At 40.5% G+C, this 25,037-nt stretch overlaps 1 protein-coding gene across 9 annotated transcripts in view; it reads right to left on the minus strand.

The window, feature by feature from the left end:
• LOC134534973 (uncharacterized) overlaps positions 1 to 25,037 on the minus strand; it is a 143,455-nt gene that overhangs the window by 42,632 nt on the left and 75,786 nt on the right. For all 9 annotated transcript variants that reach the window (XM_063373755.1, XM_063373758.1, XM_063373754.1 and 6 more), the window contains exons 3-4: positions 6,924 to 7,103; positions 3,525 to 3,728 (exon numbers count right to left, since the gene is read on the minus strand). In XM_063373755.1, coding sequence (XP_063229825.1) covers positions 3,525 to 3,728; positions 6,924 to 7,103 — 384 coding nt within the window. The remainder of the gene's footprint in view (positions 1 to 3,524; positions 3,729 to 6,923; positions 7,104 to 25,037) is intronic.

Consider the following 25,037-nt stretch of genomic DNA (forward strand, 5'->3'; position numbering starts at 1 on the left):
CAGAACAAATTACTTCATTTACTGTAAGCATGGACAGTTACTGGGTACCAAGTTAAAATGTTACTTCAGTAAAAACCATAATATACAAATGGAAAACTTGATAAAACTACATCAAACTACATCAAAAGAAAATGCACTACCTATTTCAAACAACAATCTCGAAAACTCATTTCTATTTATATGTTCTTAGTTTTTATAACTTTACACTTATGGTTTAACAACAATTATTTCTTGACACAAACTTAAACACAAAATCTGACAGGACACAAGTCTACATTGGATTGCTTCCATTAGGTGTTATCAATTTAGTAAATTATTAGTAGCTAACTTAATGATTACAAAAAATAAAATGGTTTGTTGTCGTTTCAAAAGACAGCAGCAAGTCTCAAAAGTTTTTTTTATTTTCTAGTACAAAAAAAAAAAGAAGAAAAAAGAAAAATTTGATTTATCCCAAATAGTGTGTCATATTTCAGAAAATTAAATAAAAAAATTTCTGCAAATTTTACAATTTTGGGCAACAAGACAACCCTTCCTCAATCAACATCAATAAAGAGATTATTAAAATATGCTGACAAAATTTTATAGGTAATTTATACATATTAATTTCAGTGTACTTTTATATCGTTTGATTTTTTTTTTTTTTTTTTTAATTTTCAATCATTATAAAAGTCTCTCATAACAATGCAGCCATATGATAACTGCAAACCACAAAAAAAATATATTATTGTAAAATATCTTTTAATTCTTTAACCTAACAAAAGAGAAAAAAAAAATTGAACTATGGTAAGTTGAACTTTTTTTTTTACCAAAATCATTATTCCAACTTTTTTACTGTGTACTAAAATTTACTTTAAATGGCCAAGACTTAATTTATACCATTCTTAAGTACACTCTTGTTCATGAAATGCATTGCAATGCAAGTATTTTAATAAGGGAGAACATGTATTTTGAATTGACATTAACTAATTTATGTGTATAAATATACATATGTGTAACTTATAAATTAAATTGTCCTACATCCCAGAATCCTCAGAACATTCTATATAAGTAACTTAATTAATTCATTACAGTACTATGAAATATCAAAGATTACAATACAATTTAACAACGGTGATGTTCCTGGTTGTCATTCCTGATCACCACATATTACTACATAAACTTCCTAAAATCTCAGAAAATTATTACTTTTCTATTTCACTTTGTAGCGTCTGTTAGAATTGTTATACGCTGACAAATATAATAATCTCGTCACACATGAATACTCTGTACCATCTGTAATTTACCTTACAAATGTATCTTCAGAGCAATATTTAAGAAAAGCTGCACTAAGATTGGGGGGGAAAAACCACGCATTTCATAAGGGAAAAATCCATCCATGATGTTGGGATGAATTGTGGGGCAAAACAAAAGGCAAACTCCATGCTTTTTTCTTTCTTTCTTCTGGACAGTACACTGACCTCTGACGTAATGTCTGACCTTCTATGGACACTTCTAACCTGAGTATCCACGCCCGATCCCATCCCGCTACTCCCTGTCTCAAGCTAGCCAACACAACACAAATAAGCACCAGTGAAAAGTTACACTAAGTTAGCAGTAGGTACTGTAAACTAGTGAAAGCTTAAGTTATGTAATTTAACAAAACTGAAACACTGCAGGCACTCAAAATTCAGTTGTAACAATAATTGGCATGTTCGTAATTACAAACTAGACCACATATCAGGACAAGTAAGTTTGGCATTCTAACCTGTTATGACTAACAGATAACTCACTGGTAGAGGCGAGTATGCAAAACATAACCTAAATGACTCTACTAACAGTATCTTACACTGCAGAAAATTGTTTAAGAATGGTCTTTCTAGAATGTTGCTTTCAAAACTACTAGAAGAGAAGGAAGTTTTATTGCACGATGAACAGGATTTTAATCCATAATTTGCACTTCTGAGAAAATATATTTTTATTTTCTTGGACTTAATCTTAACATTAATCTTAACATTTTCAAGAAAATGTATTTTTAAGCATACTTTTTAAGTTTCTTAGCTATCATAAAAAAATTATTAGGTACTGTTGAAAAATTAAGTACTAATTTGCAGTAACAACACAGACAAAAATACTGCAAGTAAATAAAAATGAAAATGATTAAAATCACTAATTAACACATTTCACAGTTAATTGCCAGTCTCAGGAACATTAGCAATTGCTAGGGCCATGTATTTTTTTGCAAAACGATTTCCAGACCAGCCGTGTATTAAAACTTCGTAGCATTGAGTGTTTCATGGTTGGCTATGTTTACTTAATCTACATGACTACTGCCAGCACACCAATCGTAGCTATCTGGTGCAAAAGCAAACAAGTCCTGAATGGCTAAGCCAATTAGGGCAATGGATTATCTTGCAGATGGCCGCCAATTACGAGGGAACAATCACTATCCCAGGCATAACTAATTTTCAGTTCAATGAGCGATCATATTTTTTTTTTGCAAAAAAAAAAAACATGCCCCTAGTGATTGCATTTAAATAATGCTGATTTAAGCAGTTGACAAGATCCTTACTTCCTGCCAGGGTGCAAGAATGTAGCCAGGGGGGAGGTCTAAAGGGTCCGGACCCCTCCCTTCCCAAATTAGAAAAAAAGGTGTGACGACAGAAAAATTAATTTATAGCAACTTAACTACATATGTTAACAGAGAAATTAATTTGTAGGGATTATAGTAATCCTCAGTGGGATGCCATGTGTCCCATCCCCCACCCAGCCCAACATGCCTAACACACAAAAGCTGCAGGAATATGGTTTCCAAGTATGCTGTTTATTATTTGTAATCATGTATTTCATACAAACTTGAAATGTGTGCTTCATGTATTAAACAAAATTATCATATGAATTTATGACTTGTTTCAATGAAATCAAAAACTTAAGAAAAAAGTATTAAAAACAATTAAATAAAAAAAAAATATCAAATGTTTTCTTTTCTCAGGCAAAATCATTACGTAAATTTCTATGTGTAAATGTTGGACTTCTAAAAAGTTTACTTTTCCCTGAGATTTCATTGAGTACAAACTTTCTTTTAAAACACAATTTAAAAAAAAAAAAAAACAATATAATGTATGTACTGGACCGCCTTCGTCTCAAAAACCCTGGCTACGGCTCCTGCACGGTGGGACGCAAAAAAGAAGCTCTCAATCAAAGGACAAATGAGTTGAAACTGTAGCAGGGGCGTAGCCAGGGGGGGGTTTTAGGGGTTCAACCCCCCCCCCCCCTTAGTACCCAATCTTTAATTAATTTCTTATTCATCACTCAAACAAATTTCATATTAAAATTAATAAAATTTTTACCATTACAATACAGTATTTAAATTTAAGTACCGAAAACTGCTAAAATAGCACTATTTTATACCTTAACATTCAAATTTTTCCGGGGGAGGACCCCCGGACCCTTCCGCTTTAATACTGGGGGGGGGGGGGAACATGCTTCTTAACACCCCCCCAAACACAAATCCTGGCTACGCCACTGAACTGCAGTAACCTGCTGACCATGCTATCGTAGTGCAGCGGCAGGCTGAATCCGGAGCTGACCGTCTGACGGATGAACCTGGGGCACGTCGGGTACTGCGCGAGGTTGACGTGGGCCGTGCTGTTGCGCAGCGCCAGGACCACTATCTCCGACAGCACGTCCTGGAGTTGCTGCTCGTCGAGATTGCTCTTGATGCTGCCGACTGGAGCCAAGGCTACTTTTATCTGCCAGCAATCACACAATCACGATGTTTTGAACAGAATAAACCTTTAGTCACACAGTTCACTGTCATGCATAGTAATGAGAGCAGGGCCGGCGCGTCCATATAGGCAACTAGGCAACCGCCCAGGGCGCCAAGTAGCTGGGGGCGGCGCAGCACGACACGTAACAGCTCATATACCTAATATGTTTAACGATTATTGAAACTAGATGAAAATGGATTTTTTGTAACAGTTTGGAATGTTTATATTGATATAAGTAATTATTTAAAGTCCACGGTGACCTGTTTATGATTTGTAATAAGTAAAAAAGTAAAAAAAAAAAAAAGCACAAGCCTGCTTATATTTGATTGTTGACAAAATCTTAGGCTTACGTGATGTATTTTGAGGCAAGGAAAAATTTTTTTGGGGTGTCCGGCGGGGATTAAGGTTTTTCGTCTAGGGCGCCAATTTACCTTGCACCGGCCCTGAATGAGAGATTAAAAAAGACTATGATAACAACGTGAACACAAATAAATAGTTTCCTTGCATATTACTTGGTGTACCTATGTATGAATCAGTGCACGTTGCCTTTAAGCAATGTTAAGCGGTTGAATAGATAGGCGCAGAAAGTTGCTAGAAAAATTGAAAAATTTCCTTCTGCGGAGCTAGCTTGAATTTAAGTCTTGCTCTCTCAACATTCACTGCATGCACAATGTAATGCAAGTTATTTCAACCTGGTTATTCACGCCTGGTTATTGGTGTACAATAATGTTTGTTACTGCAAGGCCACTGTTCTAATGCAGAATGGCCTCTTCGGAAATCACGACGTAACTTTGAAATGTTATCAATAACACACTTTTAAAACTATGCAGCAAAGAAACTATGTATACTATTGTCATTCACACTGATGTGAATCCTTAAAAATATTTTGAAAACCATTACACGTAACAAAATGCTTCTTAAAGCATTGCCAGACACACCTATCTGACAATATGTTAGAATTAAGTATTTTCGTGAATTTAAAACTGTGTGAATGAAAGAAACCATTAAACATTAAATGTGCTCTACTTTAAATATATAATTATTTGCTTCATTTGAAACCCAAAAATCATTACGTACTTCTATATTCTGGTATTTAACTACACAGTGAGATTCTGAACTCTGAAAAAATTTAATGACCATCAAAAAAGTCTTACTCTTATTCTAAAATACTGTACTGAAAGCAATATCAATGAATGACTGCTGAAAAATAACACAAAGGGTGATGAAGTCATACAACTAAAAAAGGTAAAGTTATAAGCTCATAATAGGCCTGTGTTCTTTATTGTAAGTAGTCTACTGATTATCGATAAATTGTAAATGTAAATTAATACAGTTGTCTGTTTCGACTCAATTTTGTTTTTATTACTGTACAAATATATTATTCCAGCCGTATGACCATTTAATGCATAAATTAAAAATCGCACACTAAAGGGGACATGACAGAGAGCAAAGAAGAAGGTTGTGTTCAATGTTGTTGAGGCCAATGTTCGAACATGCAGCGGCAATTTGAGACCCATACCTAGGGATAGAAATTAAGGAACTGGAAAGGGTGCACAGTAGAGTGATGGGTATGTTGGTAAGGAGGGAAGGGACGAAGGGTGAGATGCACAGGCCATCAGTGATGATGAAGGAGCTGGGGTGGGACACACTACACAGATGGAGGAAAGTAGAGAGACTGGTGAAGTTTTTTTTAGGGTGACAAGGGGTGAGGGAGGCTGGGGGCGCTGGGAGACAGGTTGAACAAAGGGGTGTATAGGAGGAGGACGGATCTTCATGGGTGGAAGATTCAGAGAGTGGAGAAGAACGGAAAGAGGAAGGCAAGTATTCTCAGGTGAGGATGGGGAGGGAGTGGAATAGGATTGAGGGAAAGATACTGGATGTGAGAAGAGGCTTCAGAAATTGATGAGTAGGGGAGGGAGACTCCTTGCCACAGGGCGGAAGCCCAATCGCAAGTGTAACAATCAATCAATAAATAAAACCTTGTGTCTTCCGGGAACAATGAATGAATGGATCAATAATGCATTGTGTCTTATGGCACAAATGGAACAATGAATGAATGAACGAACAGAATTAATTAATGAATAATGAAAAATACCTATCTATTACCTACTAGCTGCCCGACCCGGCTTCGCACGGCTATACTAATGGAAAAAAAAATAAGCCACACCTCCCATTTACAGTAATGGTAAATAAAAAAAATTCAGTGAAAATTTATTACAATGCTGTATAATGTACCGGAGAGAAAATGAATAGCACCGATGGTTTCCCGACTCGTGCACGCAACGTACAACTGATGTACCCGTACTTCGCTACGGCAGTCTACAGGCAAGATCACTCTTGCGCCGCTCATTATTATACATGCCCCTCCTTGTGGGTACGCCACTGCCGCGCGATACCCGTTGCCATGGAGATGCAGAAGGCATGAACAATGCAAAATCCTGTTCTCATGCAGACAAAGTACCCACTGTTGCCTGTTTTAACCACCCATGGGATCTAATTTTCGGAAAATGTCATCCTGCGTAACATAAGGAACATTACTGTGAAGTTTCAAGTCTGTAAAATATATATACTTGAAAAAAAAGGGCAATAAAAAAACAAATTAAACACAGAGAGAAGAAAAAAAAACAATAGTTTAGGTTTGCGATTTAAAGTGATAAAAAGTATTTAAATACTAATTGAACTCTTATGGGGGTACTGATTGCTTTGTTGTTAATATCACACGGGTGTTTTTTACATGTATGGGAAAATTAAGAATGATAAGGCATCTAGTGCGTGGCTACAATGTAAATAGGCAATAGGAAATAAACTTCTAGCGCCTGCGGCATTGTCAACACACACTTCGTACGTGTACTGCATGTTGTATCTAACCCCCTCCAACGCATTTGATTCTAAATTTGACTTTTAGTAAGGATCCCTAATGTTATTGATAATATAATAGAGCCTATAGCCTTCCTCGATAAATGTACTATCCAACACTGAAAAAAATTTTCAAATCGGACCAGTGGTTCCTGAGATTAGCGCGTTCAAACAAACAAACAAACAAACAAACAAACAAACTCTTCAGCTTTATAATATTAGTATAGATAAACCCGAGGTTGGCCGAAGGTGAATTGTTCGGGGGTAATCGTGAATGGCAGAACTTCATGTGCATCTTAGGCTTCCCGGCAGAACACTCACGTCTGGCCAGCCGTCGCACTTGACGTCGGCGATCATCTTCTCGGTGATGCACACGACGTTGAGGCGGGCTCTGAGGCGGTTCACGTTCACCCGGTAGTGGCTCACCTCCACCTTGTCGCCCTTCTGGCGGAATGCTTTCAACTGCAGGGCCGGGGTGGCCTCGCAGTCACAAGTAATGGTCTGCAACACGCGCACCGCCATCCTTCCATCACCTGTGCTCGTTGACGGGAAGCCTACAACTCAACGTAGTTTCGGTTCCCTACCACGTTCGTGCAACTTCGAATTTCTCTCAAAAATTGAAATTAAAAAAATCGAAGGGTTAGGTTAGGTCAGTCACAACATGCTTGTTTTCATTGGAAACTTCTGATTTAGCGGCTGAAGTGGCGTTAATACCAAAACGCAAAACTTCGGAAATCTTCGGAAATTCTTGCAGGGAACCGAAACTACGTGAGTTGTAGGCTTCCCGCTAGGGGAAAGAAGGACAGAACAAGTACAGCAACAGCTGCTTACGCTGAGTACCGGAATAGCGTGAATAATAACTAAAGTGAAAGGTTGGTCTGGTTAGTCAGCTACGTTAACACATAACACAAACTTTATGTAGCTGGTGTCACAACTATAACCGACCTTTCACTTTAATTACTATTCGCCTTATTTTCAAGAAGCCGCTACACTGGATAAACTGTTATTTTCCAGTGTTAACCTCTCATATTAAAATTAAAATCACCAGTTATATTTCACCATAGGCAGGTTAAAAATGGAAAGGAATGGATAAGATGAACTAAGTATTAACGTCTCGTTGAGGTACATAAGATAATAAGATGATAATGGAACAATGATGGAATGGAGAAAGTCCACTGGCAGATGGAAACATCTGCCATGTTTCCCACTCGCGAAAGATTACAGGTTAGATCCCGCAAAGAACCAAATACGGACGAGGTCTCTTAGATAAGGAAAGGAATGGGGATGGCTTATGCATGAGCTTGCTGCCCTATTCGACAGATCTGTCGATCGGGGCAACTTGAGGATAGACTGAATTAGTGATTGAAATCATTAATGGAGAAATCAGAAATACCCCGAGAAAACCAACTGGCTCATAATACCTGACACTTCTCATCTATTAAAAAAAAAAAATTGAAAACTGAATATTCAACCATCCAGACTCCATTTTCTCAAATTAAATGTATTTATTCCACGATATTAAAATGCATCTTATAATTCATGCAGCAAAGGGACAGAATATAAAATAAAGGCTTCAAAATAATAGAGCTCATAGACTGTATTAAGCTCTAATATGACATTGAGAGTAAATGTTTCTAATATTCCAGGCCTGAAACGAGATACTGGATATGTATGGCTTTGTCAGTTATCCGTGTTATGCAGAGAATGAGGGGAAAACGATTAAAAAAAAGAGGGTTGTCTGTAAAGTCGGTTTACGGACGATAATTTTACGTGATAATGTCATAAGAAAACATTGATGAAAAATTGCATACTTTTTAATTTTCAAATATTATTTATAGTTTTTGCAAATTTAATTTAAATAATTTGTTTAAATATAATCACGAACAATTAGTTAAAGAAATAAACTGAAATGAAATCAATGTCAATAAATTGTTAGTTCGAAATGACGAAATTGGACAAATAAATCAAAATTTTAAAAATGCTGCTTTTAAAAAGCCCGCCTTAACCTGTTTGATATTATAGAAGGTTTTCTCGCACGGTGGTTGGCCGGTTCTTGCACGCTCAGGCGGAACGTGACAATGAGTCATGTTTTTCGTGCGTGCAGCCGGAGTTCATCGATTTACAAGACGTTATCAAGTCAAAAGGAACATGTATGTAGTTACCAAAAATATTTTTAATGGGGTTAAACATTTACTATCGTCACACTTTCACCTAAAAACACATAATATGTATTTACACCGTACAAAGGCAGTGAGCTTTTTCTGCCTGGGTTTTGTGTATCGCTTACAAGCAGCGCGATCTCGCATCTGTTTTAGCATTAGAAGCTCGTTTGGCGATGTTTCGTCTCTGAATAAACCATCGATTTATCTGTGTTTGCTACTGCTTATGTGCGGGTCATTAACAACAGCTGGTTCATCAACACCGAGTGCAATGAACTCGCCGGGCTGGCAAGTGAATTCAAGTAATGTACCTGCTGAGAACAGCGATTTATCGTCTTTAAAACAAGTCTTCATTTACTAACAACGTATTTTTTCTTCTTCTTCCAAAACTGGTCCGAGTTGAAGAGGCCCGGGTTAACTATATTGTTCAACTTCCAACTTTCATTCGTTTTCGACGGCCATATTGGAAGTGAAGTGTTCCGAAAACTTTTAAAGACGCAGAGGTTATGGGCATAGAAAGCCATGGTGATAAACATGACGTTACACCTTTGTTAAACTTTCGCACAGTGAAAAAAAAAAATTAAATCATTTTATTTTGTTTTCATGATAAACACGAGTAAACAACAAAGAACGTGATTTTCTTCCTATTGCGATTTTTTAATTTTTTTTAATTTCGGGTCATTGCACTCCTTGCGTAGTTTATAACACCGGGATATAAGGCCCCAGGTGGTCACATACGTGAGAGAACTCGCAACTAGATCAGGGCCGGCGCGTCCATATAGGCGAACTAGGCGACCGCCTAGGGCGCCAAGTAGCTGGAGGCGGCGCAGCACGACACACAACAGCTGATATAATATGTTTAACGATTATTGAAACTAGATGAAAATGGATTTTTGTAACAGTTTGTAATGTTTATATTGATATAAGTAATTATTTAAAGTCCACGGTGACCTGTTTATGATTTGTAATAAGTAAAAAAGTAAAAAAAAAAAAAAAAACACAAGCCTACTTACATTTGATTGTTGACAAAATCTTAAGTATTTTGAGGCAAGGAAAAAAAATTTTGGAGTGTCCATCGGGGGAGGGGGGCGGGGGGGCATTAAAGTTTTTCGCCTAGGGCGCCAATTTACCTTGCACCGGCCCTGAACTAGATGGTGCAAGTGAAACCGAAATCGACTCCGGCGGGGATCGAACTCGCACGCCAGCTGCAGTGCGGGAGACGAAGCAGGGGCTTGGGGGATTGTGGGGGTGGGGGTGGGGGTGGAGGAAGGGGAGGTCCCGGGTACCGACGCGATGCGGCAACGCCCGGCCGGCGCCCGACCGTCCCGACGCGGAGTAACGACCCGCCGCGGAGCGCCCGAGATGGTGGAAGAAGTAGGGGAGGGGAAGGGACGCGGCAAGAGAGGGAGAGAACTCCCGGCGTCCCGACAATCAGTGTTGCCAACTTATTCATTTCACAACTAACTAAAGGTACCTGGATGTTTCCAATAGCGTTGTGTTGGGAGGGAAAATAAACAACCACTTCGTTTGTAGACGTAAATTTAGTTGTTTTGGATTGTAGTCTAGTTGTGATTTTTTGTTTGTCAATAATGTTATATTTACGTTCCACACAGTTAAACTGGCTTTTTTTTTTAGTGGCAGAAATTTCACATATTATATATATATATATATATATACACACACACATATAATTATTTGAATTTTTAACATAATTGAGCAGTATGGAGAACCAAATGGAATAAATAACTCAAAATTGTTGGGTTTAAATGCAATGCTGGTGTTTACTGCGTGGTATGGTTTAAAATGCTTCCAGAAAATTTTATTTAATTTTACTTAGCTTTTTAAAATAATATGAATTCTGATGATTTCAATAATTTTCAATTTCATATTACATTTCATTCTTCTAATCCACACTGCACAAAAACGTTAAAAATGCAACTTGGCCAGAATAACGCAATACGTATATGTACACTTTTTTATAATTTGTTGAATTTCGGCCAATTAAAAGGTCTTCAACTAATGAATTGGAACGGGACACACACCCTTAAGGGACCTGCCTGGAAATGTATTCCATAGCTCTTACTCAAGAGTTTACTCACCTGATGTAATTCAGTCTAGTTGTAATATAGTACTTAATTCTCGTTACTATTAATTAAGGGATTTGTCTGTAAATTCTTGCATTTGTTACGTCACTAGTTTACTCGCCAGATGCCAACGATACTTTCTAGGTGTAAAAAACATTCAAATATTCATAATTACCGCTATTAGATAATTTATTCAGTAAATACCTGAGAAAATGTTAGACGAAAAATAAAATGCAATAGCGCTATTGTGATTAATTGAAAGGAAAAGCCCACAAAATATAAAGTAAAGACAAGCAAATAACCTCCATAGTGTGTGGGCCCGAGCCTTAAGTATCAGTAATTTAATAACGAATAATAAATATTCGTTATGAAATGCATAATGTGTCTCATGCCCGGTAAGCCGCTGTGATAGAGTACGTGTGTGTGAGAGAGAGGAAATGCACGTATTGTGAAGATCAAAAATATGATATTGACTCACTGCAATATTCGTGCTAGCTTAGCAGACATTTAAAACGAAGAACAACGATGCTATTTAATCAAATTATTTGTAGGCAGAATATAAATTATTAATATATTTTGAACGTGTTTGCATAAACATTGTGGAGAATGTAAATTTTATTATCCCCCCCTCCTTTTGCGAAGTTGATTCTGGTCGTTTTTGGTACGTATCTGGTTGGAATGTTTTGTAACGGTTGGCGACCCTGCCCTGCTACCCGCCCGCTGCAGCGAGGCCCGCACTGCGTCCGACCGGCGAGGAGTGGGGGTGGGACGGTGTGAGTAGAGTATGAAAAAAGGGGGACAGGAGGAGAAGGAAGTGGAAAGGGAAAATGCGGCTCGCTGGCAGCGGTAAATAGCTTCGCCACTTGACTCACTTCGCCCGGTCCATCTGGGCATGGGGGAGGAACTATAATTGCCGGGACAAGAGACACAGTTGTTGAAGTAGTTTCGGGCCCACCCGCTAGATAGTAGCTAACGTAATAATATCAATAACACAGCTACAGCGATTGTGAGAAGTAATACATGAGCTATATGATCAAGCAAACAAACCAGTGGCCCTGGGAGTTTACCTTCATGGAAGCCCACCCCCCTTCCCAAGAACATTTGGAAAGTTAACTATTTCAAACCAACATGGAACTTAAATTTCGCAGATGATTTTTGCTAGTTCATCTTAAGAAATGTTGATATTCTTCCCCGCTAAATTATCTTCGGGTCGGTTTCATTTATGCTTACGATAAAATTCCGGTGGAATCGCGTAATTACGCAAGGAGATAAAAATATTTGAAAAGTTTTTTTTTCTAATGCGAGATGCTATGGAAATTAAAATTTTCCTTTTCGCGTTAATATCGATAATTAAAAAAAAAAACCATTGGCAAACAAGAAAAATTAAAATGCAAAAAAAAAAAAAAAAAACGGGGTGACTGCCGGCTTGCCCTGCACTGGAGCCGCCCCTGCAGTTGCCAACTCGCGGTGCGCGAACAGTTGTGCCCTTGGCCACTCACTCACTCACTCTCTCTCTAGAGCGAGAGAGAGAAGAGAGAGGAGTTGGCAGGCCTGCTGTAGGGGGTGGTCTCGGGCTGGTATTCGCCCGCGGGCGCCGCTCCAACTTGGCTGCCGCACGGCTACTTCTCGACGGCTAGGACGCCTGCACTATAACGTGGTAACCGGGTGAAGCTTCTTTTTTTTTCTTCAGATAATGTTGGTTTCACGCTTAAACAAAACCTTATAGATAGAGACCGGAAAAATACGCGGATTCATTTCACGATATGATAGAATCCAAACTACTGTACCTTTATCTTGCTTCTCTGATTGGCTCACAGTTTATCTGAAGGACTTTGAGCCAATGAAAAACCTTCAACCAAAAAAGTATCGAATCGCAAGCGTCCCAGTTGACACTTGTCACGAGTCGGTAACCAATGAGCAGGTGGCATTTGCCTGAGTATGTAGGGTATTGTGGAGTCTATCCTAGAGGTCATCCAAAGCGCGAATTTTTCCAGTCTCTACTAATAGAGTAGTGTAGGCTCTGCGGAAAGTAGTTTTCTTATGATTATATTTTATCGGAAGTGACTTGCGTTTGACAATGGGGATTCTAATTCACACTTGCCAACCAACCTCAGATGTGGTTGAGCACCATAACCGCAATATTTTGGGCGTGACGATAACGGCGATGGCGACGTAAAAAAAAAAAAAAAAAAAAAAAAAAAGAGCCTCACATTACGTTACAGCATGCCGTCTCCCGAAACATTCGCAACTCTAGTGCATAGACAATTAAGAGGTTTATAGTGACGACGGCAGTAACCTGCCCGCGCGTACCAACCGAACAGCGCTTGTCCCGGGCCGCCGATACCAACGGTTTTTTTTTCTTTCTGCGAGCCTAAGATTCACAGACATGCAGTCAGTTTGCCGCTCGTTAGTGCAGCGTTGCGGTCGGACGCTGCAATATATACATTCATACAGTTTTAGAGTACAATTCTGAATATCGCAAACCCAACATAACCATATATTTTTTGTGAGTTTAGTTACGACCACACGGAGTTTGAAAAACCTACCCCTCATGAAAAAAAAACCCTATATATTTTTGTAAAAATAGTTTTACTTCAAAAACGATATTACAGTACATTGCAGTATCATTTATGTAACTTACTTTTACAACAGGAAAAAAAATCCTAAGATTTACTAAGGTGGATTATTCTACTGTCTGATTTTCATGTCGGTGAACCTTAAGTTTTTCTCATAAATTACGCAAGTTACGCAAAAATAACATTAAAAAAAGTTTAATAACGACGTTTTCTAATACCCCTTTATAAATTACGCAAGACTTATTGTTTTGTTTTTTTCGTATATAAAAGCCCGACGATGAAACTTATTTGTAAAGCGTAGCGACTTGCGTGTTTCACAAACTATTGTGTTTTCTTGCGTTTGTTGGGTCCTTTGTCCCGGTTGCATTTCTTGCGAAGTGTGCAAATCCCGCTATACCAGCGCTTCTCCTAGGATCATTGCTATAGACGTCTCATTTTCAGACTGCAGTACATGACGCGCGCTGTTGCCAAATCTTCAAAAACATTACAAATTTCAGGATATGCGTTTCTTTGGAATTCTGATTGCCAAAGAAGCATTTTATGAACTCATGTCGTAATTTATAATACAGTATACTATCACGCTAATAAATTTGTAATAAATCACCACTTTGTTTACTCTTACAACAAGAAACCGTTCACACACATTCATTGGAACGAAAACACACATTTTAATCACTATCGCTAGCGCTGACCAAATTTGACCAAAGCTTCCTTAATTGCATTGTTCACAATCATGTTTTTTTTTTAATACTTAAATACTTTCCACACAATCTTGCGCTCCCTCCCTCGTACCTACCAATGTAGTTTATTTTAGTTGTTTTACACCTTCCATAGTTAACATTTATGTAATCAACATAAAGTCAGAAAATAAAATCACGTGTGTGAATAAATAACCCGTCAAAATTGTAACTGCAACGAGTCACCCGACACAACGCATCGCTTGGTCACGAGACACTGCTCTAACTGGCAGGCTGGTGTCAGAAATGCGTGTCGAAGGAAACCTTTCTGAACTTGCTTGCAGGACAGAACACCACTCCTCCAAACACACGGCCCTGTTCCCTGTTACGGCAGCAGTTTTGGAGCGAGCCTTTATTACAGCGCGCTCTTGCGCTGATAAGACACGCCTTCACAGCTACGGACACTAACACCGTAGACGCAATTGAGATGGTGTTGCTTTTAAAAACAAATTCTCTTCATTGTGAATATAATTGACGTTTTCAACCCCCATATAAATTTAACTGCAAAAAATTTGGTCGCTGATCAACTTTTTGATCTATCAGTTTAATAGGAAATGCATTTTAGGTTTATATATCAAACCTGAAACTTGGGCCGTTTTTGTCTTAGGGTGTATTCGGTGGCGTTCTAAAAAATGAAATTATAAACAAAAAAATATCTGAACTGAATACAACAGTATGTTAATTTTTCTTTTATGTGATACATCCTGGAACACTTCAAAGTAGTTCCCAGTGACGATGTTACTTTTTTATATACATATTTAGGTCTTTGTGTTGCTAGTTGCGTATTTCGATGCCATACAATATGGAGATAGAAAAAAAAAGCTTTGTCCAAAAAAAAAATTGGTTGTCTGTAAAGTCGGTTTACGGACGATAGTTTAACGTGACAACGTCATAACAAAACATTGATGAAATGATTGATCCAGAAGAAAAGGAAATATCATATTCGGCCTGAGACTGAGCCGTAATAGGATTTTGCAACCAAACCATTTAGGCATTAAAAATTTTATATTCTTTGAGGAAGAATTTTTTTTTTAATTTTTCTATCTTTTGCATGATAAAATCTACCTCTGCATACTTTTATGAATAAAATTGAATCACTTTTATTGAATTATCACTATTTTGTATGGATACAAAGGAGTGAAATGAAATGCACAATTGAATTAATAAATTTACTTTTATTTGCATTCATTAATTCAAATATATTTATTACTTTTGAGATGTTGCGTGCGCCGTATTTATTTTTACAAGTACAAAAAAACATTTCGCAGCTGCCGGGTTTCGAACCGACAATCTTTAGTTCAAGAGTTAGGTACGCTAACCACACGCCCACGAGGTCATACTAAGGAAATGTAGTCTCAAATGTTATATATATATATATATATATATATATATATATATATATATATATATAAATTTTGTTCACAGTAGGGGAATAATATTAACACGATTTTATAACAAATACGCATCCCAAATATACCAAACTTATTTATAATGTGTTACAATATTTTTTAAAACATTGTGCAAAAGATCCCGGGTGTAATTTGAATTATTATGTGTAACTGTAAAACACCATTGTTGGTTCAAAACGTATTTGAATTTTCAACGTTACTTTTAAATAACCGTACCGATTGTGCTGAAAATCGGTGGACGATCGTTAAATTACATAATATTAATAATTCAAACGACTAAAATATGATTGAAAAGTCAAATCGATGGTTGTTCCAATCGAGTGGAAGAGAGATGCCACGCATGCGTACAATGAGCAAACAGAACACATCCGTAGTGGGACATCCGTAGTGGGACACTTTTTCGTGCGTGCAGCCGGCGTTCATCGATTTATTAGACTTTGTCACGTCAAAATACAATTTTAAATCCGTGTTAAACATGGCAACAAACAGCGCACGAAGGAACAAGGAGAGCGCTTACGGCAGTCGGCGTGTGTTAGAAAGAGACACAGCGTTTACGGCAATCGGCGTGTGTTAGAAAGAGAGACAGCGTTCACGGCAATCGGCGTGTGTTAGAAAGAGAGACAGCGTTCACGGCAGTCGGCGTGTGTTAGAGAGACAGCGTTCACGGCAGTCGGCGTGTGTTAGATAGAGACACAGCGTTCACGGCAGTCTGCGTGTGTTAGATAGAGACACAGCGTATACGGCAGTCGGCGTGTGTTAGAAAGAGACACAGCGTTTACGGCAATCGGCGTGTGTTAGAAAGAGAGACAGCGTTCACGGCAATCGGCGTGTGTTAGAAAGAGAGACAGCGTTCACGGCAGTCGGCGTGTGTTATATAGAGACACAGCGTTCACGGCAGTCTGCGTGTGTTAGATAGAGACACAGCGTTCACGGCAGTCGGCGTGTGTTAGAAAGAGAGACAGCGTTCACGGCAGTCGGCGTGTGTTATATAGAGACACAGCGTTCACGGCAGTCTGCGTGTGTTAGAAAGAGAGACAGCGTTCACGGCAGTCTGCGTGTGTTAGATAGAGACACAGCGTATACGGCAGTCGGCGTGTGTTAGAAAGAGACACAGCGTTTACGGCAATCGGCGTGTGTTAGAAAGAGAGACAGCGTTCACGGCAATCGGCGTGTGTTAGAAAGAGAGACAGCGTTCACGGCAGTCGGCGTGTGTTATATAGAGACACAGCGTTCACGGCAGTCTGCGTGTGTTAGATAGAGACACAGCGTTCACGGCAGTCGGCGTGTGTTAGAAAGAGAGACAGCGTTCACGGCAGTCGGCGTGTGTTATATAGAGACACAGCGTTCACGGCAGTCTGCGTGTGTTAGAAAGAGAGACAGCGTTCACGGCAGTCGGCGTGTGTTATATAGAGACACAGCGTTCACGGCAGTCTGCGTGTGTTAGATAGAGACACAGCGTTCACGGCAGTCGGCGTGTGTTAGATAGAGACACAGCGTTCACGGCAGTCGGCGTGTGTTAGATAGAGACACAGCGTTCACGGCAGTCGGCGTGTGTTAGATAGAGACACAGCGTTCACGGCAGTCGGCGTGTGTTAGATAGAGACACAGCGTTCACGGCAGTCTGCGTGTGTTAGATAGAGACACAGCGTTCACGGCAGTCGGCGTGTGTTAGATAGAGACACAGCGTTCACGGCAGTCTGCGTGTGTTAGATAGAGACACAGCGTTCACGGCAGTCGGCGTGTGTTAGATAGAGACACAGCGTATACGGCAGTCGGCGTGTGTTAGAAAGAGAGAGCGCTTACGGCAGTCGGCGTGTCTTGGAAAGAAAGAGAGAGAGAGAGAGAGAGAGAGAAAGAGAGAGAGAGAGAGAGAGAGAGAGAGAGAGCGCGGCCCGCGTGCACATTGCTCTCTCTCTGTCGACCCTGTCACTCGCCGCGAGCGCTAGCATCGCGCAGCCGGGGTCCCTCCCTCGCGGCGGCCGAACTTCCCGGGCAAGTATTTCCGGCCCGCCGGGGAGCCACGGGTTGAACTAGGAGCCGGACCGCACGTGAACAGTCGCCGAGACTGCAGTGCACGGGAAATGGCGACCTCGGTTGCTGGCTTGTTAACATGCAAATATTTATTATGAATGCTATCATTAATTATAAACAGGTCTAATATATATATATTTTTTTAATTTCTGTATTTTTTTAATGTCCTGGCTTTTGGAAATTTAATCAACTTGAAGTAATACTGACAAAAAATAATTCCATACTGAACACCAATTATTATTTCACAAAAGGGGGGGGGGGGGGGACGGTTTGTCGGAGTTCGTAATTCCATTAAATATGTGCTATGCTCAAAAGACAAAACAATTAATTTGCAATAATAAAAAAAAATTAAAAAACAGTTGACAAGATAACGGCCTTCGATTACCACTCCTTTATAAATAAATGATGATTATCATCAGATTATGCCATTGATGAAAATGCATTTCAGAAATTCTCATTTCAAATTTTACTTTATGAAAAGGTCAATGTTTCAGATGCATTAAAAAAATGTTTTTCATTGTATTACAAAGGTGTGTCTAAAACAGGGTTTCTTAAAGTGGGATCCACAAGCCACAGCATTCTCAGTTCTGGTGTCGTTTAAAACTAAAAATATTAATCGATTAGACGTCAAAATTGACACGCGCCTTGCCTCATCGAAGACGATACCTCAACTTAACGTGCTCATTGAGTACAAACAACGGCATCCTTTTCATTAATCTAGCTATGATATGATAATTGATAATCCAGTTAAGAATTAAAGTAAACTAAACTACTAACTACTACTAACACTGTAAACTAACCAATAAACGTGATTTTTAAAACGCGTTGGGTTCTTTTCCTACAATTTTCTTCAACAGGGGTCCGAGGTTATTTTGAAATTCTGAAAGTGGTCCATGGTTACAAGAACGTTTAATAACCAATGGTTTAAAACAATGTTTTTATGTTGTAGATCTGGCAACATTGTGAACCGAAACACGGAAAAACGCTTATGCCATAGATCAATGAGACGAGCTATAGCTGCTAGTGTCCCCGGCAGTCAGGCACGAGCAAAGCTTTAGACAGATTGCAGTAGGCCTAATGTACTTGCGACTCTCACGGTTTCCAGATCCTAGTGCAACCCCGCTTAATTAAACTCACGTCAACAAATAACCTCACATATATTCCCCAAACCTTTACTGAAATTGAGGAGGTTGCTGCAATTAAGGGCCCATGATCCAAAACAATGTTCTGAGATATGAAGGTGCAATGTTATCTTGGTGGCACACATGAAGTCGGAGCACAGTTACGCCAATGAACCCACACGTACATAAGTTATTGAATAATATTCTGCAACTTACGAAACAAATGTTTTCCTAATCTTTAACTATTTTAATATACAAACACATTAAAATATTAAAATAGTAGGTAATCTATTTATCTGAAAACTTTAAACAAATTAAAATGGTTCTCTTAAAAAAGGGCTCATAACATCATCACATAAAACTTTTCCAACCAACACAAAAAAAATTAAAATATCTGGCTAATATTTGGTGACCATCGAGATTAAGATACTGTAGAATTCAGTTTTGCATTCTCCCAAAAAAAAAAAAAAAAAAAAAAAAGCCCATGGTCTTTATAGGCCCTTAATTGCAGCAACCTCCTCAATTATGGCACTAGTTCTAAACATAATCTGTATAGACAGAGACGGTCATTCCTTCGTCCGGGACTATCCGATGGCCTGTGCTTCGACGCCTGGATCTGACTGTAAGGGCGGCATTCCAAGACGTTCGGGCAAGGTAGCGAATAAGCACTGCCTTGTCGGGTCACAACCGTAAACTAACTCGCGGGCCGTATTCCAGAACGTGTCCAAACCGGACAAACAAATCGGCAACAGTTTTTAAATAAACTGTGCCCTGCGAGAGTCTAGGAACTGGTTTCAACGCATTCCAGCGGACTTCTCGCAACCATCGACACAATCGTTACGGCAAAAAAAAAAAAAAACTAGAGATAGCAGCACAAGCAGTTGTTACAAAAATGTTTTTTCAGCCTGTACTTAAAGGAAGCTAGATTTTTTTTTTTGCCTTGTCGCTTCGTCTAATTTATTCCAGAGCCTGCTACTAACGGTTTCAAAAGATACAGACAGACATTTGGATGAGTGCACTGGGATAGATAGCATTGGGTTGTGTGTGGATCGCGTGGCATGGTTATGGTAGCTATGTAGGTAATTAATACTGGCTAACATATAATGAGGTGATACCTGCTGCAGCACCTTATAAGCAAGGATAAGTATGTGTATTTTGCGTCTTTGCGCGAGAGTGAGCCATTTTAGCTGCTGATAGTATTGGGTTAGATCGTTAGATGATCTCGTAATTTAAGGTTGAAAATGTATCTTACGCAGCAGTTTTGGAGCTTCTGTGGTCGCTTAGCTAGTTTATCAGTTAGATCAGGAAAGAGGACATCGTAGTAATCAAAGTGAGGCATAATTAATGTTTTAACAAGCATGGTTTTAATACGAAGTGGAAGCGAATTTTTTAACCGCCGTAAGCAATGAAGGGAAAAATGTACCTTCTTGCATGAAATTTGGTAAATTATTTTGGTGATTGGGTTGTACGGCTGAGCACTGGGCAGAAAGAATCAAACGACGAACGGCCAAGCATGGCTTTTAAAGAGTACTACTCGACAGCCATCTTACGTAACTGTCGTCCCTAATGGGACAGGCGGGCGGGCAGGCGCCGCTTTCACGTGTCGGCTAGCCGTGCCCTAGTTCGGCTTACGGCCGCCTACCCCGCAGATAGCAGCTCTGCTGGCGCGCTGTTTGTGTTTGCACGTCACCTCCACGCTTGTTCTGGCCCACTCGGCCTGATTGTTGCCGTCAAGCGATTAAACCCCTCCCGAGCCCAAATAATACTTCATATTGTTACGATTTACCGCGGGTTCGAAAAGGATAGCCCAATTAAAGATTTTTATCACACACAGTTTTATTTATTGCCACTACTTATGTCACAAAAATCTTCTAAAATGGCAAATATTTAATTACACTTAAAGAAATGTCTATTCCTCAGTCACTCGTTCCACACACCTCGCTGGGCCGCACCTCCGGCGCAACTCTCGCCGCAGCACCCCTCGTGGGTCTCCACCGCGGGGCGTGACGTGATGTGGCCTTGCTAACGTTCGTAACAATATTTTATATTGTAGGGTATATTCATGTTAACAAACCCCTTCCGAGCCCAAATAAATACTTCATATTTTATATTGTAGGGTATATTCATGTTTACCTAAGTACATTAATTCACGTATCAGACTTTTCATTCGTCAAAAGTTGGGACACTAAATTTTAAATTTTGACTCCATTGGGCTCTCTCACACTGGGCCACTCGAAATGGCGCCGCAGCGCGGTCGCGCGATGCGTTAGGAAAACGCCCATGAATCGTTTCGGGCCACCGCGAACGCGCCACACCCGTCACATTCCCAATCGCCGGTTTAAAAATGGATTTGGGGGAAGCAAAAGCATTGTTTGTGTTGGTGACACAGCGAAAAAAAAAAAAAAAAATGCTATCCTTAGTTGAGCAATAACACAACCTTTACTAATAAAAACATATATATATATATATATATTTAAATCTAAGTATTCCTTTTCATGCATGTCCCAGATTGAGGATCCCTCCTGCACTCTTAAAATAAACCTTTAGATGTAGAATTTTAAGTTTCGCCACACTCGAAGAAACAGATGAACTGCAAGAAGTGGCGCAACCACCTGTCACTGCTGGCGTGGATACGCCCGCCACACGGTGGAAATTTTGGTTTCATGCTAACACACAACTTGCAAGGTTTCCGATAAGTAAGATACTTGTAATCTTCGTTCTACTGTATCAGGGTAAACTCGCGCATTAAAAAAAAAATTCTCGAAATTCAAACTTGCCTCGAGAATTTTACTCTCCTCCCCCTCCCCCCTTTCTCCTGAACTCTTATACCACCTCCAGTTCACGTAACCACACTGGTACCGAATGTATCGTGTAAGAAGAAAAATATGCACTTTTCACACGTACCACTCGTACAACATGCCTGGAATGCCCTGCCTTGAAACAATCACCAATCGAATGGTCACCAAATTCTACAATGTATATAAGTTCACGAGACACCAACCTCCACCACTACATCAACAGCTCAGCGCGACACAGCCAACCCCAGGCACCCCAACCGACTGACTGACTTCGATCCTCTTTAAAAGCACAGTTCGTGACCTCCACAACACCACCAAGGAGGACCACGACTCCTAAGACAGGAAGGCATGAAAACATTACAGACGACCTTCGCTCCGTCGGGAATCACCACCATCAACAATAAGGACTTACACCACCATCAACACATCAACTGACTTTCAATATCACCAAACTTCAACAGACTTAACAATAAATTCATGTTTTAAATTATTTGCCTGGGGATATATATATACATACATATATATACATACATATATATACATATATATATATATATATATGTGTGTGTGTGTTCTATTTTCTATTCCGGTTTGTTTCACTACTTTTATACAACAATACAATTTTAAAATTTTTGTATTTCTAAATATGACTAGACAATATTTTTATTAAATAAGAAAAAATGGATAGTAAATTTAAACAACGTGACAAAAAATCATAAATAAAGTAATATCCTTTCTGAAATATATTTTTTCAAGTGACAAAACAAACCACCCAAATCAGTGCAGAAATCTTAAAGTCAAAATGGCGAGAATTGTCTACGAATCCAATAATTTATGTAACAGTCCCAAAATCCGGGGGCTATATATCTATACATCTGAGAAATTATGCAGTAAATCTGCGAGCTCTTCAGCTAAGAACGTGCCTTAAACAAACGAAGGGCTGTTCGCAATTCCAGTTGATTGGATCTTCGTACTTGGAACTACACCGGGTTCCAACTTCACAGTTCCGCGTGTCCTTCGTAAACACTTTGAAGAAGGGTGTTTTAGTCGTGAACTTAAATTTTTCTTGAAAGTTTTGTTGATACTCGAAGATGAATCTATCGAGTTCATGTTTAAAATAATTTAACTCACTATCCGGGAATTAAATAAGATACTGCAAATTTTTGCCTGTACCTGGGAAATTTGTATATTGTGATAATCCAAACAGTTGCCTATGAGGAATTTTTTTTTATAGATTAACGGAATACAGTGCGATCGGCGTAGAAGCAACAATAAATAATTCAAAAAACGTAATAAAATAATTGTCACTCAAAAATAATCAAATGTTTTATGAATGAATGGAAGCTTAACGTTTCGTGACATTTTATCCGTAGTCATTGAAGTTATAATTCTTGATAACAGCCACATAAATAGAAGAACAAGAGGGAACGAGAGGGAACGAAAATAAGGAATCTTTTTGAACTGATTCAAATGAATCGATTCGGTGAAAAGAATCGGTCTGTCTTCACCAGCACCAGCAGTAGCAGTGGAGAACTGGAGATACAGGTCTCGGGTGCGAGCACTGCGATCCAGCGTCACGAAGTTGTGGGAACCGATCCGCCCGGCGTATAGAGCCGGGGGCGATTCTCCCACGCGCATCATGTTCCTCTAGGTCTCCGTCACTAGACTCTCCAGAGATGGTCTCCGTCACTAGAATCTCCAGAGAGGGTCTCAGTCACTAGAATCTCCAGAGAGGGTCTCCGTCACTAGAATCTCCAGAGAGGGTCTCCGTCACTAGAATTTCCAGAGATGGTCTCCGTCACAAGAATCTCCAGAGAGGGTCTCGTCACTAGAATCTCCAGAGAGGGTCTCCGTCACTAGAATTTCCAGAGATGGTCTCCGTCACAAGAATCTCCAGAGGGTCTCGGTCACTAGACTCTCCAGAGAGGGTCTCGGCCACTAGAATCTCCAGAGAGGGTCTCGGCCACTAGAATCTCCAGAGAGGGTCTCGGCCACTAGAATCTCCAGAGGGTCTCGGTCACTAGACTCTCCAGAGAGGGTCTAGGTCACTAGACTCTCCAGAGAGGGTCTCGGTCACTAGACTCTCCAGAGAGGGTCTCGGTCACTAGACTCTCCAGAGAGGGTCTCGGTCACTAGACTCTCCAGAGAGGGTCTCGGTCACTAGACTCTCCAGAGAGGGTCTCCGTCACTAGAATCTCCAGAGGGTCTCGGTCACTAGAATCTCCAGAGAGGGTCTCCGTCACTAGAATTTCCAGAGATGGTCTCCGTCACAAGAATCTCCAGAGATGGTCTCCGTCACTAGAATCTCCAGAGGGTCTCGGTCACTAGACTCTCCAGAGATGGTCTCCATCACTAGAATCTCCAGAGAGGATATCAGTAACTAGACTCTCCAGAGAGGGTCTCGGTCACTAGAATCTCCAGAGGGTCTCGGTCACTAGAATCTCCAGAGAAGGACTCCGTCACTAGACTCTCCAGAGAGGGTCTCGGTCACTAGACTCTCCAGAGAGGGTCTCGGTCACTACTCTCCAGAGAGGGTCTCGGTCACTAGACTCTCCAGAGAGGGTCTCGGCCACTAGACTCTCCAGAGAGGGTCTCGGTCACTAGACTCTCCAGAGAGGGTCTCGGTCACTAGAATCTCCAGAGGGTCTCGGTCACTAGAATCTCCAGAGGGTCTCGGTCACTAGACTCTCCAGAGAGGGTCTCGGCCACTAGACTCTCCAGAGAGGGTCTCGGCCACTAGAATCTCCAGAGAGGGTCTCGGCCACTAGAATCTCCAGAGGGTCTCGGTCACTAGAATCTCCAGAGGGTCTCGGTCACTAGACTCTCCAGAGATGGTCTCGGCCACTAGAATCTCCAGAGAGGGTCTCGGCCACTAGAATCTCCAGAGAGGGTCTCGGCCACTAGAATCTCCAGAGGGTCTCGGTCACTAGAATCTCCAGAGGGTCTCGGTCACTAGACTCTCCAGAGATGGTCTCGGCCACTAGAATCTCCAGAGAGGGTCTCGGCCACTAGAATCTCCAGAGGGTCTCGGTCACTAGAATCTCCAGAGGGTCTCGGTCACTAGACTCTCCAGAGAGGGTCTCGGTCACTAGACTCTCCAGAGAGGGTCTCGGTCACCAGACTCTCCAGAGAGGGTCTCGGTCACTAGACTCTCCAGAGAGTGTCTCGGTCACTAGACTCTCCAGAGAGGGTCTCGGTCACTAGACTCTCCAGAGAGGGTCTCGGTCACTAGACTCTCCAGAGAGGGTCTCGGTCACCAGACTCTCCAGAGAGGGTCTCGGCCACTAGACTCTCCAGAGAGGGTCTCGGTCACTAGACTCTCCAGAGAGGGTCTCGGTCACCAGACTCTCCAGAGAGGGTCTCGGTCACTAGACTCTCCAGAGAGTGTCTCGGTCACTAGACTCTCCAGAGAGGGTCTCGGTCACTAGACTCTCCAGAGAGGGTCTCGGTCACTAGACTCTCCAGAGAGGGTCTCGGTCACCAGACTCTCCAGAGAGGGTCTCGGCCACTAGACTCTCCA

The sequence above is a fragment of the Bacillus rossius genome, chromosome 8 (assembly GCF_032445375.1).
Source record: "Bacillus rossius redtenbacheri isolate Brsri chromosome 8, Brsri_v3, whole genome shotgun sequence".
Lineage (NCBI taxonomy): Eukaryota > Metazoa > Arthropoda > Insecta > Phasmatodea > Bacillidae > Bacillus > Bacillus rossius.